The sequence below is a fragment of the Chelonoidis abingdonii genome, chromosome 1 (genome assembly GCF_003597395.2).
Source record: "Chelonoidis abingdonii isolate Lonesome George chromosome 1, CheloAbing_2.0, whole genome shotgun sequence".
Classification (NCBI taxonomy): domain Eukaryota; kingdom Metazoa; phylum Chordata; order Testudines; family Testudinidae; genus Chelonoidis; species Chelonoidis abingdonii.
The window spans coordinates 353,102,984-353,119,453 of record NC_133769.1 but is presented as its reverse complement, the minus strand read 5'-3'; the positions used below and the strand labels follow the sequence as shown (position 1 = coordinate 353,119,453).

At 41.4% G+C, this 16,470-nt stretch overlaps 1 protein-coding gene across 6 annotated transcripts in view; it reads right to left on the bottom strand.

Annotated features, from left to right (window-relative positions):
- The window catches only part of DLG2 (discs large MAGUK scaffold protein 2), a 1,558,615-nt gene that overhangs the window by 1,521,782 nt on the left and 20,363 nt on the right, over positions 1–16,470 (bottom strand). For all 6 annotated transcript variants that reach the window (XM_075061772.1, XM_075061757.1, XM_075061758.1 and 3 more), the window contains exon 2: positions 14,466–14,597. In XM_075061772.1, the coding sequence (XP_074917873.1) occupies positions 14,466–14,597 (132 nt within the window). The remainder of the gene's footprint in view (positions 1–14,465; positions 14,598–16,470) is intronic.

Below are 16,470 nucleotides of genomic sequence, written 5' to 3'. Positions count from 1 at the left end.
CAATAACAAGTAACTGAGCGCTTTCAGTACCACTAGGCACTCTGTAGCTTATGTTGTGAACTAATAGAGACTAGTTATTTTCCAGATAATAGAATTGTATGGAGTAACAAAACCAGTGCAAGGAAAAACCTGTGCAATTTAAAAGCAAATACATTAAAACTTAATAAATTAATGGAACTGAACTTATGAAGAAAAAATATTCATGTCCAGTTTAGACACAAATACAGAGACCATGGATTTCATACACCAGTGTATGTGAAGCTGTGGTTGTCCTTCATATCCCTTGGGGTGGCGTGGTAGGGATGTGATCCCTGATGCCACACGGAATGTAGAGGGGGCATGTAAGAAGGTTCTGCAATGCAGTTTTTGATGAACTGCAAAAGAAAGTGAGACTGTGAGTGTTCAGTCTGTAGGTCCACAAGAGTCTGCAACAAGAGAAACCCCATTATGTCTGGGTGCATCTCCCTCTCCTTTTCCTAGTAGGCTTTTCTCCTATCCATTCTTTCCTTCTCCATGTTGTCTGTAATATTCATATTCCAGGCCCTCTGCTCCAGGTCTGATGCAGCACTGGCTTGCATGATCTCATTGAACATGTCATCACAAGTCCTCTTCTTTCTCCTCCTTATCTCAGTCAGGCATTCCTCAGAAGTGGATGGGGAAACCATGAAGGCTTTAACAGCAGCAGCTAGCAATAAAACACACAGAGGTACCATTGTCACTAATCACAATGGAAAGCAAAAGTTAAGATACAGAACTCTCTTCCTTTGCTCTCCTAAAGTTTTCAACAAGACATGCTTATTATTGTCTCTTCTACTTTGTAGTGGTTCTGCATGGCATCATTCACAGCACCAGCCATGTTGAGTATGGCCTGCCAGGGGCAAGGGAAATTAGGAGGGAATTGTTTGGTTGCCTGAAACTAGGAACACAGGGCAGTGGCATTGAATACTGGCACCATTTTCCACACGTGATGGTGATTTTAACTGATATCTCACTTCTGAGGGTGGCAAAGGCATAGAGAGCACAGCTGCTGCTGACATCCCAAAGCCACCAGGGCCTGTATGCCACTAGCCTCTTTACTGCAACAGTGAATGCCAAAGTTATCACTGACTGGAATGGGAAACTGTTCCACCATGGCTCCCATCACTAGAAGCCTTCAGGAGAAGATTTCAGCATGAAAGTTTCATTGAGATTTCTCAGGAGGATTCAAGGGACATCCCTGTGTACATAAAAAAAGTGCTCTGCATGCTCCCCTCCCCCCGCGTCCCTCGCATAACTCTGCAGGGAATGAAAAGCAGATAACAACTCTCTACCTCTTTGTTGTACCACTACCTCTTCTAGTACAAGTAAATTAAAGTCAATAGCTGTGTCCTGTTAAGTTGGGGTATCATCAGTACATCATTGTACTGGGAAATACATTTACACACTTACCTGCGGTTCTTTCCCCTGCACTGGGCTCGTCCATGCTTGACTGTCAGGACTGACTGGACTGCGGTGGAGTCTCAAACTGATTCCGGCTCGCAGCCACATGTCCCTCATCCTCCTGCTCATCCTCCTCATCCTCAGTGTTCACAGCAGAGGTCTGTGACTCAGACTCCTTGGAGGTATCCATGGTGGTCCACAGGGGGCTATTAGGGTCTTTGCCAAGTATGGCATGCAGCTCTTCGTAAAAGCAGCAGGTCTGTAGCTCAGCACCAGATAGACTGTTGGCCTTCTTGGCCTTCTGAGAAGCCTGCAGTTCCTCTGCCATCACCCGGCAAGGCTGCTGATCCCTGACATACCCCTTTTCCTATATCCCCCATGGACTTTGCTCATAGATGTCCACATTTCTATGGCTTGTCTGCATAGCCTTTCCTCCCACAGTTCTAGGAGATCCAATATCTCCTGTCTACTTGAGGGTGGATCATGTCTGGAGTCTGTAGGTGGCATGGTCAGCAGGGTTTTGAAGTTCCAGGGGGTTGGGGGTGGTGTGTGCCTTGTGGTCTCTGTGACCCCTGAGCAGTAGAGTTTACAACCATGAATAGAGCGGTCATTGTCAGGCATTGTGGGACAGCTGCTGGAAGATTTAGGATTAACATAGGTAAAATAGCATCTACACTCTCTCTGCATCAACCTCAGTACATCAACCAAGGCTCAATGCTGCCAAGGGAGGTAGCATTACTGTGTCGCTACACCAGGGCATTTACATCAGCAGGAGACAAATTAAGTGTAGACACATGAACAACTAGGATGACACAAGGTATCTTACATTGACCTAACTTTGTAGTACAGACAAAGCCTTTCTCTGGATTCACAGTCATTTTGGTGTCAGCTGGAGTCACAAAATTCCAACACTGAGTTTACGTCCCAATTCAGAATGCAAAGTAGAATATTAGGAAAGGAAATTCTGATTTTTTTTTGGTTTTGAAAAGGAACAGAGATATTTCCATTTATTTTTTTCTTAAAAAAACAGAGAAGCTGCTCTGACTCTGGGGATTCCCCTGCAGAGGCAGCCTAGGGACTCCCTATCTGTGGACCAAGGAGCCTAGAAGCTCTGGAGCCCTGGCAAGTTTGGATTTCGACAAAAATCACAATTTCCCATGAAAACACGTTCCATTACAAAATTTCCAACCAGTTCTCATCATCACCACCTTAATAAGGTCATTGTCAATCATCCTCTCCATCTTGACATCTATCAGAGTTGCCACCTCTCTCATTTTGTCCTGAGTCTCATGGTATTTGGTGTTCTTCTGGAAACCCTGGCTCCTGAAGTCATGTGAGTACATGAAAAATCATCTAAGGAAAAAGTAAATTTCTAGCTCTCATGTTTGTGGAGCAAAGCTTGAAAATGTGATCCCAATGCACCCTAACAGCCCAGACACCAAAAGGCAAATGAAACTAACTCAAACTGTATTAGTATTTTTTTAAAATCTCATAATTTAAGATGATCTTATGATTTCAATGTTGATAAATGCAAAGTAATGCAGTGTAATGGGTTGTGCTCACCACTGTGGCACCTCCTGCTGGTTGCTCCTGGAATTCGCTCTGTCCATCGGCAGGGCACTCCCCTCTGGCGGTCTCTCATTCTCCATCACTGCTTCTCCACCATCTCCACTGTCTGTGGGGACCTGCGTCGCTCCCAGACCGTGGCGTTCTCCTCAGAGCACGACCCTCCAGCTGTGCCCCAACTCTGTTGTCTCCCCCTTCCAGGGGAACTGGCAGTCCTTTGCCTGGCCTCTCACCGCAATGGCAAACTGCATCCTCTCACTCAGGGGGCAAACTACAGTCCTTTGGCTAGACACTTCCCTCAGCAGCCAGTGGGGCAAATGGGGGACAGGCTTACTCTGGGCCCCAATCTAGGGACCCTACAGCTGGCCGCTCACTGCCTCTCCTTCTCCTCTGCCGCTACCAGCTTTCCCTGGGCCATTTTCCCATAGCCCCAGTACCTATTCGGCCCCTGTATCAAGGTCTCAGTCTGGGAGCCAGCCAGGCTGGAGCTTCATTTACTCCTTTGACCCTGCTCAGCACTGCTCTGTCCCAGGTACTTCTCTCTACAGACAACCAGTTCTTCTCCCTGCAGCCCTTATTATAGGGCCCAGCCTGGCCTGGCCTCTGATTGGCTGCTTCTAAGCCTTCCTCTGACTGGCTGGGTTCTGCACAGCCACTCTAAGGGCTGCTATTAACCCTTTACTAGCCAAGTGAGGGGCAGCTGCCCCATCACATGCACATTGGAAAATATAATCCCAACTATACATTTAAAATGATGGGATCTAAATTAGCTGTTATCACTAAAGAGAGAGATCTTGAAGTCATTCTGGATCGTTCTCTGAAAACATCCACTCAATATGCAGCGACAGTCAAAAAAAGCTAACATTGCTGGGAATCATTAAGAAAGGAATAGCTAATAAGATAGAAAATATAATGCCCCTCTATAAATTCATGGCATGCCCATATCTTGAATACTGCGTGCAGATATGGCTTCCCCATCTCAAAAAAGATATATTGGAATTGGAAAAGATTCAGAAAAGGACAATAAAAATGATTAGGGGTATGGAACAGCTTCTGTATGAAGAAAGATTAATAAAACTGGGACTTTTCAACTTGGAAAAGAGATGACTAAAGGGAGATATGATAGAGGTCTATAAAATCATGACCGGTGTGGAAAAAGTAAATAAGAAAGTGTTATTTACTCCTTCTCATAACACAAGAACTAGGGGTCAATCAATGAAATTAACAGGCCACAGGTTTAAAACAAACAAAAAGAAGTATTTCTTCACACAATGCACAGTCAGCTGTGGAACTCTTTGCCAGAGGATGTTGTGAAGGCCAAGACAGGGTTCAAAAAAGAATTAGATAAATTCATGGAGGACAGGTCCATCGATGGCTATTAGCCAGGATGGGCAGGGATGCTGTTTGCCAGAAGCTGGGAATGGGCAACAAGGGATGTATCACTTGATGATTACCTGCTCTGTTTATTCCCTCTGGAGCACCTGGCATTGGCCACTGTCAGAAGACAAGATACTGAGCTAGATGGATGTTTGGTCTGACTCAATATGGCCGTTCTTATGTCCTTGGCCCAAGTGATGATTTTTGAATGCGTGTGGTTAGCAATACAGTATCTTGCCACCCTTGGATTTTTCAGATACTGTCCTGTCCTGGTTTTCTTCCTACCTCTCTGATTATTCCTACAGTAACTCTTTCAGAGGGTGTTCCTCTTCCCTTCTCCATGTCTTGTGGGAGTACCTCAAGGCTGTGTCGCTGGCCCACTCCTTTTCTTCTATATCCTCTGTCATGGGTTTCCCCTTCTGGGGTTGTCACAGCTTTCCTACTCAGATCTGAACCTTAGAGTTCAGAAAATGAGATGCTAGCATGAGTCTTCTAAGCTTAATCACCAGCTTAGATCTGATAGCGCTGCCACCAGTCAGGAATTCCAGTGCCTGACTCACTCTGGTCTCCCCAAAACTTTCCCTGGGGGGACCCCAAGACTCAGATGCCCTGAGTCTCACAACAAAGGGAAATAACCCCCTCCCCTTGTCTCCTCGTTACTTCCTCCCAGGCTTCCCCTCCCTGGACTGGTGAGACTGCAGAGCAATTCCTGCGTCCCCAAATAGAACAAAAAATCCAACAAGTTTAAACAACCAGAAAGCTTATATAAAAAGAAAGAAAAAGACATAAAAATGGTCTCTGTATCAAGGTGACAATATACAGGGTTATTGGCTTATAAGAAAAATGAATAAACAGCCTTATCCAAAAAGAAATATAATTTAAAACATTCCAGCAAACTACATACATGTAAATACAAAAAAAACAATATATGCCTATTGTCTTTCTACCTTTGTAAACAACTTGGAAACAGAAGATTAGAAAGCCTGGAGATAGAGAGATCACTCTCAGAGCCGAGAGAGCAACTGAGACACAGAACAAAGGACCCACACACAAAACTTCCCTCCCTTGAGATTTGAAAAATCTTGTTTCCTGATTGGTCCTCTGGTCAAGTGTTGTTCCCTGTTCTTAACCTTTTACAGGTAAAAGAGACATTAACCCTTAACTACCTGTTTATGACAGGAGTGCCACCTGCAACTGGGTAACCACTGTGCCCCCCCCTCCCCTGACCCACCAGCCTGGGCTCCCTCTCACACTGTGGTGCTGTGATGAGTTGCCAAGCTCTATAACTTGCTCTTTCACCAGCATACACACAGGTAGGGACACACCCAGCTGCAGTACTTACAGGCTGCTGTGATCAACTCTGTGTGAGGAGGATAGAGGTAAGGAACTGCCTAGCTGCTTAAGAGCAAACCCCCTTCTGGAGTGTAAACCCAAAATGATACCGTCTTGCGCTGCACAGAAATCTGTACAGTGTAAGCTCATGAAATTTTCCCTCTTCCTCAATGTGGAGAGAGAATATACAACAGCTTTTTTCCCCAGATGATAACTTCCATGGTCCATTGCAAACTAAATATTCCCCTGATGGGCCATACAACTTGAATGGGCCCTTCCCAGCCAGCCATTTAGAGAGCCTTTTGCCCAGTGGACGTTGGCCAGAAATAACTACATGTAATACAGATACACAGTCCATATTTCTAACTTCAGATACAAAAATGCTACATACATACAAATAGGATAATCATACTCACTAAATCAGAACCTTTTCAATGATATCTCACATGACTTATCTCACATGACATACATCATAATCATGCCATAATCATATCATAATATTACTATGAAAAATATGGGGTGTAGTGTCACACACCCCATCTCATCCATGCACACCAATGCCTCACAAATCCACCTCTCTACCCTGACGTGTCTCATTCCGTCCAATCTCATCGTGTTTCTCTGACATCTTCTGTGAGAAGATGTGTCATTACTTTAAACTTAACTTGGCTAATCAAGCTCCTCGTCTTCCCTCCCAAATCCTCACCGCTTCCTCCCTTTTCTATCTCTGTCAACAGCAACACCATTCTCCTCATCACTCATGCCTGCAGTTTGGTTATTTCCAATTCCTGCTTCTCACACAACCAGGCCACATACCCAAATCCTCCCAATACTTCATCTTCAACACTTTTGAGATTCATCCCTTTCTTTCCATCCTCACAGCTACATCCCTTTTTCAGACATCCATTACATCCTGCCTTGGCAAATATGACATGCTTCCCTCTGGCCTAACATCCAGCCCCCGCTGCAGTCTACACAAAAAGCTGCAGAGAAAGTCTTCCTCCTTGTCGTCATTTGATCATATGACTGCCCTGTTTGAATCCCTCTCCACATACATACATATCAGTGCCAACTATATTTAAGACTCCCTGTTTCCACACAGTTACAATTTTCTTAAGGTCTTCTGGTCTGAAATTTTTCAGGATTGGCCTTTCTATGAAGATTCCACCTCCCCACTCCTCTCCAAAAAACCCTGAAAGTCTCAGGGCTTGGCTACACTGGCACTTTACAGCGCTGCAATTTTCGCGCTCAGGGGTGTGAAGAAACACCCCCCTGAGCGCTGCAAGATGCAGCGCTGTAAAGTGTCAGTGTAATCAGGGCGGCAGCGCTGGGAACGTGGCTCCCAGCGCTGCACGCTACACCCATAAGGGATGTGGTTTACAAGCAGCGCTGGGAGAGCTCTCTCCCAGCGCTGCGGCTCTGACTACACTCACACTTCAAAGCGCTGCCGCGACAGCGCTCCCGCAGCGCTGCCGGGGCAGCGCTTTGAAATGTCTAATGTAGCCATACCCTGAGTAAAACCCCTGATTTTTAGATTTGATTATGGTTTTAAAAATAAATGTTTTTCCTGTTTTAAAATCTCCTATCTTAACCTTAATTAGAATGTGTCCTTGGTAGTCATGTCACAATACTCAGTGCTTATGTTTTATTTCCTCCTTCTGTGCTATGGATCCCACAACCCTCCTCAATAAATAGAAAGACTGCCAAAAGGTACATAAATTCTTGGATGATCACATATCAGTTCTCCAGTGAATAGAGGACCACATTACACCTGCCATTAAAATTAAACAAACACTTGCGATGGAGTGAAAAATTACAATATGTAATATCAGGACAAGAATCTTACCTTTATATCTTGATTTGACAGATATGGTTGTTCTTTAAAGAAGGATTATTTATAACAGAATTGAATAAAGTAAGCTGAACAATGTCAAGGGTATAAACAGCAACCCCCCCCCCACCACCACTTTTTAGAATAATGACATAGCACCCTAAGCCTATAGATGTGGATTGTGTCACACATGACCAGCAAATTTGTATAATCCTTAGGAGCGCATTTACAGCAGCTTTTAAAACAGGCAGTGTGACAACATCTGTATTATTACCTAAAAACAGTGTAACAGAAACAAAGAAAATGCAGATTTTAGCTTACAATATTCGTAAGAACACTCCAATTTAAAATGCAGGGAAAGTTACACAAGCATCAGCAAAAAAGATAAGGCACAGTATAAAAGTCCCCAGGAAGTGTGTCATCCTCTAGAGGCCAGGTTTATCCGCGTTTTAGAAAAACCTATAGAGATTAGTTTTTACTTAATACTCCATAAGATGATTACAGCTATTTGTGGCGCTTTAATTCCTGGTAGAAACAAAATGATGTTTTATAGAGATGAATCCACGCAAAAAACAACCACTCACATAAACCTCTTCAATCTATTCTCGTTCACCAGAACAGTTTTCTAAGCTGTAAAATCATGCACTTCTCTTAATGAAATGAAGTCCAGATAAATGTACAGCAGACATTTTTAGAAATAAATTGTAGTAAACTGTATGTAATGCATCATGAAAACTGATAAAGAATACATAAAGAATAAAACTCAAGAAAATGTTCAGGAACAGTTTTCAGATGGCCAGATGATTAGATTTAATATTTTTGCACTGAAAGACTTGAATCCACAAATAACAAAGACTGTCAGACAGAGATAAGGTACTGTATCTGGACATAGTAAATACCAAATATGCACCTCTTTCCATAAAAGTACAGTACAACATTTGGCTTTTGTCCTTCTACAAATACAATCTATCTATGGTTAAAGATGAAGATCTACAGCTGAAGATAAAGGCTATAGAAAATGAGGAATATGTTTCATTACTGGCAAGGAGGGGAGTCTAGCAAAGCATCTCTTTGGCTTCCAGTGCCCAAAGAGGCAGGACTTTGGAGGCATGTGGCCCCACTAGTCCTCAGTATTCTCTTAGCAACACCAGGGATGGTGCCTTTACAATTTTTGGAGTTCCAAGACTGCTGGCCATTCTATTATCTGTGAGTTGTTTTGTGGGGTTAGGTGTTTGACTGTTGAGTGACAGAGGTGTGAGGAGGAGAAGGGTGGTTACTAAATAGAGGGGGAAAATGAACTAGGGGCTAAATCAGTGGGGCTGTAGGTTGAGGATTGAAACTGTCCCAAGGTGCATTAGCCAGCATGTGCATGGCAGGAACAAGGGAGGAGATCATCAAGGTAAGGCAACCCTGGCCCCCACCTCCAGTGGAACAAAAGGGCACTAGGGCCCAGTGCACCTCACCCCTTCAGTCAGCCCATGGGGCAGGATTCCACCTACACACAACCATACAAAGGCAGGCCCAGCTCTCAAGAGCCCTGAGACTCATCAGGCAGCACAGGAGATTCAGGAAGGTCAAAGTGGTCAGCACTACCTCAAGTACTCCTCTCACATCTGCAGTGATTTGAATTCCTCAGTTATTGACAGCATGATACTTGCTCAGAAGGAGAAGAAAGGTTCTTGGCAGAGAGGTGTAGGGAGGGTGGGCTGAGGCAGGATATGGACAAGTGCTTAGTTTAACCAGTGAGTTTTTGTAGTGAGTTTGAAAAAAATAAAATAAAATAAAAAGTTGTAAACACAATAATTAAAGCAATCTGGGTCTGTAGATAAATTAAGTCTGAGATGAATAATGGCAGATCAGAGGGGCACACTCAATATACACCCATCATCGCTCTAACCACTCTGCTTGTATGCCTTTCTGCCTACCCTCTGTCCATGTTGTATCTTTTTAGATTGTACATTCTTTGGATGCTACTGTAATATAGATAAGACACATAACTTTCTGAGATACTGTAAATCTTTCCTTTATTCTTATTAATTAGTGCAGGGGTCGGCAACCTTTCAGAAGTAGTGTGCCGAGTCTTCATTTATTCACTCTATTTTAAGGTTTCGCGTGCCAGTAATACATTTTAACATTTTTAGAAGGTCTCTCTCTATCAGTCTATAATATATAACTAAACTATTGTTGTATGTAAAGTAAATAAGGTTTTTAAAAAGTTTAAGAAGCTTCATTTAAAATTAAATTAAAATGCAGAGTCCCACAGACCGGTGGCCAGGACCCAGGCAGTGTGAATGCCACTGAAGATCAGCTTGCGTGCCGCCTTCGGCACGCGTGCCATAGGTTGCCTACCCCGAATTAGTGGCTTTATTCCACTTTTCTTGCACACATCTATATATTTACAGTAATACCAGAACAAAATCCAAACTAGCATAAGTTAGAACGAGATAGGTGATGTGAATCAATGTCATTCACTGAAGTCAATGGAGCTACCCCAACTTACATCAGCTGAGGATCTGACCTATGATAAGAATCGTACCAATAATTGGGTTTGTGTATTTTTATCACCCTAATTATGGAAGTTAGATACTCATAATTTTCCTCATGTGCTACTTCCTAGTACACTATTATTGTTTCCTCTGATCCCAGAATGTATATGACAATGAGCATTCAGCATGACTACAAAGCGCTATCATTTCACTGTCTTCCCTATCTATTAGTCGTTATATATTTGTAATTATTATTTTTATCCTTCCTTCTCTACCTCTTCCCTATCTCATGGCATTTCTTTTTTCCTCTTGCAAGCATGCCTTCCCCAGTGATTTGCCCCCCAGGATTCAGTCTGAGGGAGATGCTGCCACTGGGGGAAGGGCCCAGTCAAAGAGGCACATATTGCATTTGGATCTGAACAGTTAAAATGAGGATCAGTCTAATTATTATGCCCTTCTCCTTGCAGAGTCTCTTCTGAAAATTAAAAACCCAGATTACAGCAGTGTGCTACAGTGAAACAAGGCCCCAAAGTTCCACAAACGTTATAGCAGTGGAAACTTCCATGGACTGCAGGAAAGGCAAAAAAAATCCCAAATTGCTCTTGCTGTACCAAGCTGGAAAGAGAACTACTGGACATAGTCTCTGTTGAGAGAATAATTTAGAATTAACTTAAAGAAATGTAGGTTTCTAAATGGGAGTTACTCCTCCTTCTTCTCCATTTCCACCCTCCTCTTCTCTGAAAGATTTATTATTTTTTCTGTTAGCATCTTAGAGTGAAGTTTTAAAAGCATTGTATTTGGGCTACTTGACGTTAATACGACTCTTGAGGTTGCAGCACCACACATCTCTTTGAGAATGTGCCCCTTAGCAACTGCTACTTAAACTTAGCAACATCAACAGGAAGTATAGTGATATGAGCAGCCTGCAGAGAATGAGGATGGTTTGGGGCCAGAATTAGAACCTAAATGGCCAACCAGCAATAATCTTTTAATAAATAATTCACCAATCTTTGACTTACATGTGAGTAGCATTTTCAGGTCTCAATTCAGCCATCTCTTGGTTTGTTTAGAATATTTTTATGAAAAAAGAAACCATGGTACTTTTTCCAGAATGGGCACTTTTTTTCCTTCTGTTCCTTTCCAATTTGGGAATAATTAGTTAATGTTTATAAAATGCACTGAAGGTGAAAAATGTGGTGTAGATGTTGAGTGTGCAGTTTAAACATGTAAGTCACACAGATAGCTACACATCTGAGGGCTCATATAAGAACTTGGCTACTCAAGAATGAAATGGACACTCTGCCTTAGGTGCCCAAAGTTAGCTCTAAGTATATTCCATCCTTTCTCATCTATGCTTGTTACCAGTTATTTGAGAGAAGCTTTAGTTGTTTGGAAGGCATTCTGGAGGCAGCTAGAACAAGATGCGATTCAATCACTTCATACATGTGAACAAATTTACAAAAAATTAAACTCCAAGGGCCTTAAGTGAGTAGAACACCACTGAAGTTGTAAGTAGGGCAACCAGACAGCAAGGGTGAAAAATTGGGATGGGGTGGGGGGTAATAAGTACCAATATAAAACAAATCCTGAATATTAGGGGGGTAATAAGTACCAATATAAAACAAATCCTGAATATAACCCCTATAAAATCGGGTTTCTGGGCTCCCTAGTTGTAGGGCTTACATAGAGCTGAATTGGGCCCATCCAGTAATTACTAGCAGTACGACTCAATGTGTGAATGTTTACATCCAGAAGTGTTCAGGTTAATGGTTCGGTAAGAATACACTGTGCTCTATTTATTACAACCTAAATTTTCAAAAGTGAGTAGGTGCCTCAGTTTGTAAATGTTCAACTTGAGGCACCTTAAAAGAGTCTGACTTTTGGAAAGTGCTAAGCACCCACTCTGAAAATCAGCCCCCTTTAAGATGTCTCAAGTTGGGCCCCCCAAAACTGAACCATTCCAGATCATTAGTCACTTTTGAAAATGCAAGCCAATAACAGAATTATTTCATATTTATGAGGAAGCTGTGAAGGCAGTAATACAGCGCTATCAAAGGAAGAGAACTAGAGAATAGGAGCACTGCATTGGATGTTTGTTTGTATGCCATCTAATGCATGGATAAATGAGGCAGACTACTAAAGGAGGCTAAAACAGATGTCATCGAAGTGATTTTATTCGAAATAACGATTATGAAAAAACCCTCATTATTGATTATGTAATAGTATCATCTCACAGACTTGACATATTGATGGGAAGTCACATTTTTATCACTCAAGAAACTAGGCCAACCAAAGAGCAAAACAAATTCTGTGATGAGAGAATCTGAACATGTATTATCATTCCAAAGCCTCTTTATGAAAAAGACTATTGGGATGGTAGGGACAGGGGTGGCTCCAGGCCCCAGCACGCCAAGCGTGTGCTTGGGGCGGCATGCCGCAGGGAGTGCTCTGCCGGTCACCGGGAGGGCGGCAGGCAGAGTGCCTTCGGCGGCATGCCCGCGGAGGGTCCGCTGGTCCCATGGCTCAACCAAAGCCGCAGGATCAGCGGACCCTCCGCAGGCACGCCTGCGGGAGGTCCACCGGAGCCGCGGGACTGGCGACTAGCAGAGCGCCCTCTGCAGCATGCCACCGTGCTTGAGGTGGCGAAATGTCTAGAGCCGCCCCTGGGTAGGGAAAGTGATTTAAAAGTAATAAAAATTAAAACACCAGCTTTTGCTTATGAAATATTGCTCTTTTCAATCTATTGCCATAGTTGCCAAATTATTTTATTTATACTTTACTTCTGCTTATACATAAAGCAATGTAACTTAATCATTTGTTCAAAATGATATGTTTTTTAGTCTGATATCCATAACACCTTAAAAAAATTAAAGTATAGCCACCCCACAAAACACACACACAGCACACTTTAAAGAATTATTTTGAAGTACTGCAGAAATAGGAGTTCCGAAAATAACAATTTCAAATATTCATTAGTAGATAAATACTACTGCTTCAGTAATTTGTATACTAATTTTCTACACATTTCCATATTCTTAGTCATTTCCACACAAAAACAAGAGGAAATACCCCCAACCTTCTCTGTTCTTTAGTTCATATATATCAATAATTTTTCAATGCATTTGATATACACTCTGGGGGGGTTTTGTATATTTTAATAACAAATACATATCCATTAAAAAGGACAAGAAAGTTATAAAAAAAGACCAAACAGTCTAAGGACTTGGGGAAGACATTATAATATTGAAAAGTAGAATAGCTTTTCCATTAATTATTTCCATTTGTGAAATAGTTTATAGATTGGCAAAACAGACTGTGCTGTACTTCCTCATAAATGCAACAAAATTACTGACATAGTGTGTGAACCTCACTCCTCCACTGATAACTGTTAAGAGCAGAGTATCAATGTGGAGTGTTTCGGCTTTTCTCATGATTAATCATAAATCATCCCTCAACACATTGCTATGGCTTAGTGTTGGCTCAAACCTCCAGTCTATAGGAAAATGTGGATCTAGATATATACTGGGCCAAACCTGCACTCTGGATCCAATATACCCAAGCTTTGGAGAAGTCTGGCTCCATAGATGACATTTCTACTGTGGGCCTATAAGGTAATCAGAAATTCTTTCTATGACTGCATAGTCCCGGCAAGGACTTTGAGATCTATACTGTAGCTCCTTGTAAAGGCACAAAGCTATTACATTCTCAATCACTTCACAATAACCATCATATCATATACTTAAATCAATAATTATTTTTACTTACAAATGTGTCAGGGCTCTTGAAGTCCATTGACCAGTGAAATACTGATGCCTTATCAAGCCTATGCTAACTGTGCAATATCAGACTTATTTGATTCACATTAATGAAAAAGATGCTTTTAAACAGGACCATTCTCTAGATGGTTCCCAAAAGTACCTGGTACAGACGAAGCATGCTGTTTCACCTAGCATTTTTCTTGAATTATTCCTGAATTTCTTTGGTTACCCCCTTTTTTTCTGCTAAAAATAAACATGAAGGTCACAAAGAGATTTTGGGCAACAATCAAAGTCAATGGGAATTTTGCTATGGATCTCAATGGGCCAGGATTTCACTCTTTAAATTTGTATGGAAAAATATAATATATCCTACTCTTGGCCAGTCTCCAATCAAACTGAGAAAATAAAATATACTCAGTTTAGCAATGACTAACATATGCTAACATTTAAAGAATTTTCTGCTTATTTTCCTTCCCAGTAACTGAGCAAATGTTTGTTTAAAATATTTAGGCAACTTTTGCCACCTGGACTCTAAAAGAATTGTTCAAGCTTGTCATCTCTTTGTCAGCTCATTTTGTACAAGACAGCCTGGTGCTGGTCAACCAACATGCAGGTAATGGACACAACCACAAGGCCTCAACATCCTAAGGTATAAGTCTAACTGTAGCAAATAAAGCATTTTGCATAGGTACTTACCTATTAGTGCCTGAAATAAGCTGCTCTTAAAGATGCCCATCACTTTTTTAATGGCTTTTTTCAGTTGTTGTTCTTCTGGCTTCTTTAGCTGTTTACAATATTCTTCTAGAAGTGCTAAAGCTCGATCGGTATCTAAAAATAAATCATTAAACAAGTCTGTTTTATTGACTTAAAAGATATAGAAATTCAAGAATATTAACTGACATTTTGGTCATCTATTAACAAAATTAGAGCAAAACTGCATTCATTAAAATGCTATCTAAAAATATAGGTTGTAGATTGACTTGTACTCGATGCACAGTGTTGTTATATTGCAATACTGGAGATAAAATAGACATTAACATGACATCAAGGCAATGAAACTTTATTGCATACCTGAGATCTGAGATGCAAACAAAAAACAACCTTTCCAATGACGTATGGGACAATGCTTAACCTCTAACAATCTAGGAATATCTCAAGGCTGAAAACATTTGTGTTCAGAATCTTAAATTATGAACCTGATCCTGCTCTCGTTGCCTTCAGTCGGCGCATGACCAAAACTTTTGCAGAAAATACAAAATTATAAATAATCACTATTAGCAGCTAAAAAGAAAACTGGCCCTGACACACATTTGGAGAAGAGCTGAAAGCGTTTGATGTTTTAATTGTTGAAAGTACAAGGCTTGATTCCCTCCCTTCTGAGTATGGACGTAAAGGAAGGCAGAGCTCCAAAAATTTGAAATTTACTCCCTCTTTCCATTAGGTTGCCATCTATCTTTCCAGCAAAAAAGTGTGCTTCATGGCAGAATGGAACTCATATGTTAACTCAGTAACAGGAATCCAACCTTTCTGTGGGAGTTTAAAGGAACAAGGGGTCTGATTCGCCACTGCTTTGCAGCTTTTGAAGTCATTTACATGAAGTGAGTGTGAAATAGGTATAAAATGTCACCAAATCAGAATGGCAACATTTTAGAGTCACTCTGCACAGATGTAAATGGCTATACAAGATGCAAGGTAGCGGAGAATCAATCCCCTAGTGTCAAGTGTTCCTGAGATGTTTGTACCACTCCTCTGTGAATTGTGCATCTAGCCCTGCAAAGTTTGCACACACTCATTCTGTAATTATATATTACCCCAGATGATTGCAATATGATTCTTCTGTAGCACAACTAAAAAAGATATGAAATCAATAACTATATTTCCTGCAGTGGAGTTAAACGCAAGAGCCATTGTAGGTGAGGCTCACAATGTCTGAAGAGTTTGAGCTTAATGAAAGCAAGAGTTCCTTTCAAATAAAATTGATTAAAACAGATCACTTTTAATAAATACAGACAACACCAAGGTTTGGAACCTGGCTGGGCTGGTGTTGTGACAGACAAAGCACATATTTTTGCAAAGGAATTACAATGTGTTTGGAGTGCAGTTATAACTACATGGTTTGCAAAGCAGTTGGGGACAGTTGTGTGTGAAAAGCAGCCTGGAGGTTTGAATACAGATTCTAAAACCAATGCTAAATCAATATAAGCTTAATTGCTGCTTTGTCCATTCCTGGACAAGGCATTAGGAATATGGTAAATAAATGTAGATAAAGAAATAATATTGCCAGCTCTAATCATTCAAAAATCTTCAGTCATGGCTGCCAAAAATAATGGGATTTATTATTTTTAAGCCAATTTTGCTTTTCTGGTGTCTGAGTCTTTAAGGTCCATTCATACCATCTTGTCAAGCTTATTCTGCGACTACAAGGACTAGAAACTTCCTGGTTTTGGAAAAAAAGAAAACTGAGAATTTAGCATAATCACTTCTCTCCAGCAGCTGAGGCTTTTGGAGAAACACCATATATTGCAAGACTGGCAATAAAATTGTGACAGGTGGCAACCCTGAAACAATATTCTCAGTAAAAAGAACAGGAGTACTTGTGGCACCTTAGAGACTAACAAATTTATTTGAGCATAAGCTTTTGTGGGCTACAGCCTGCTTCATCGGATGCATGTAGTGGAAAATACAGTAGGAAGATATATAT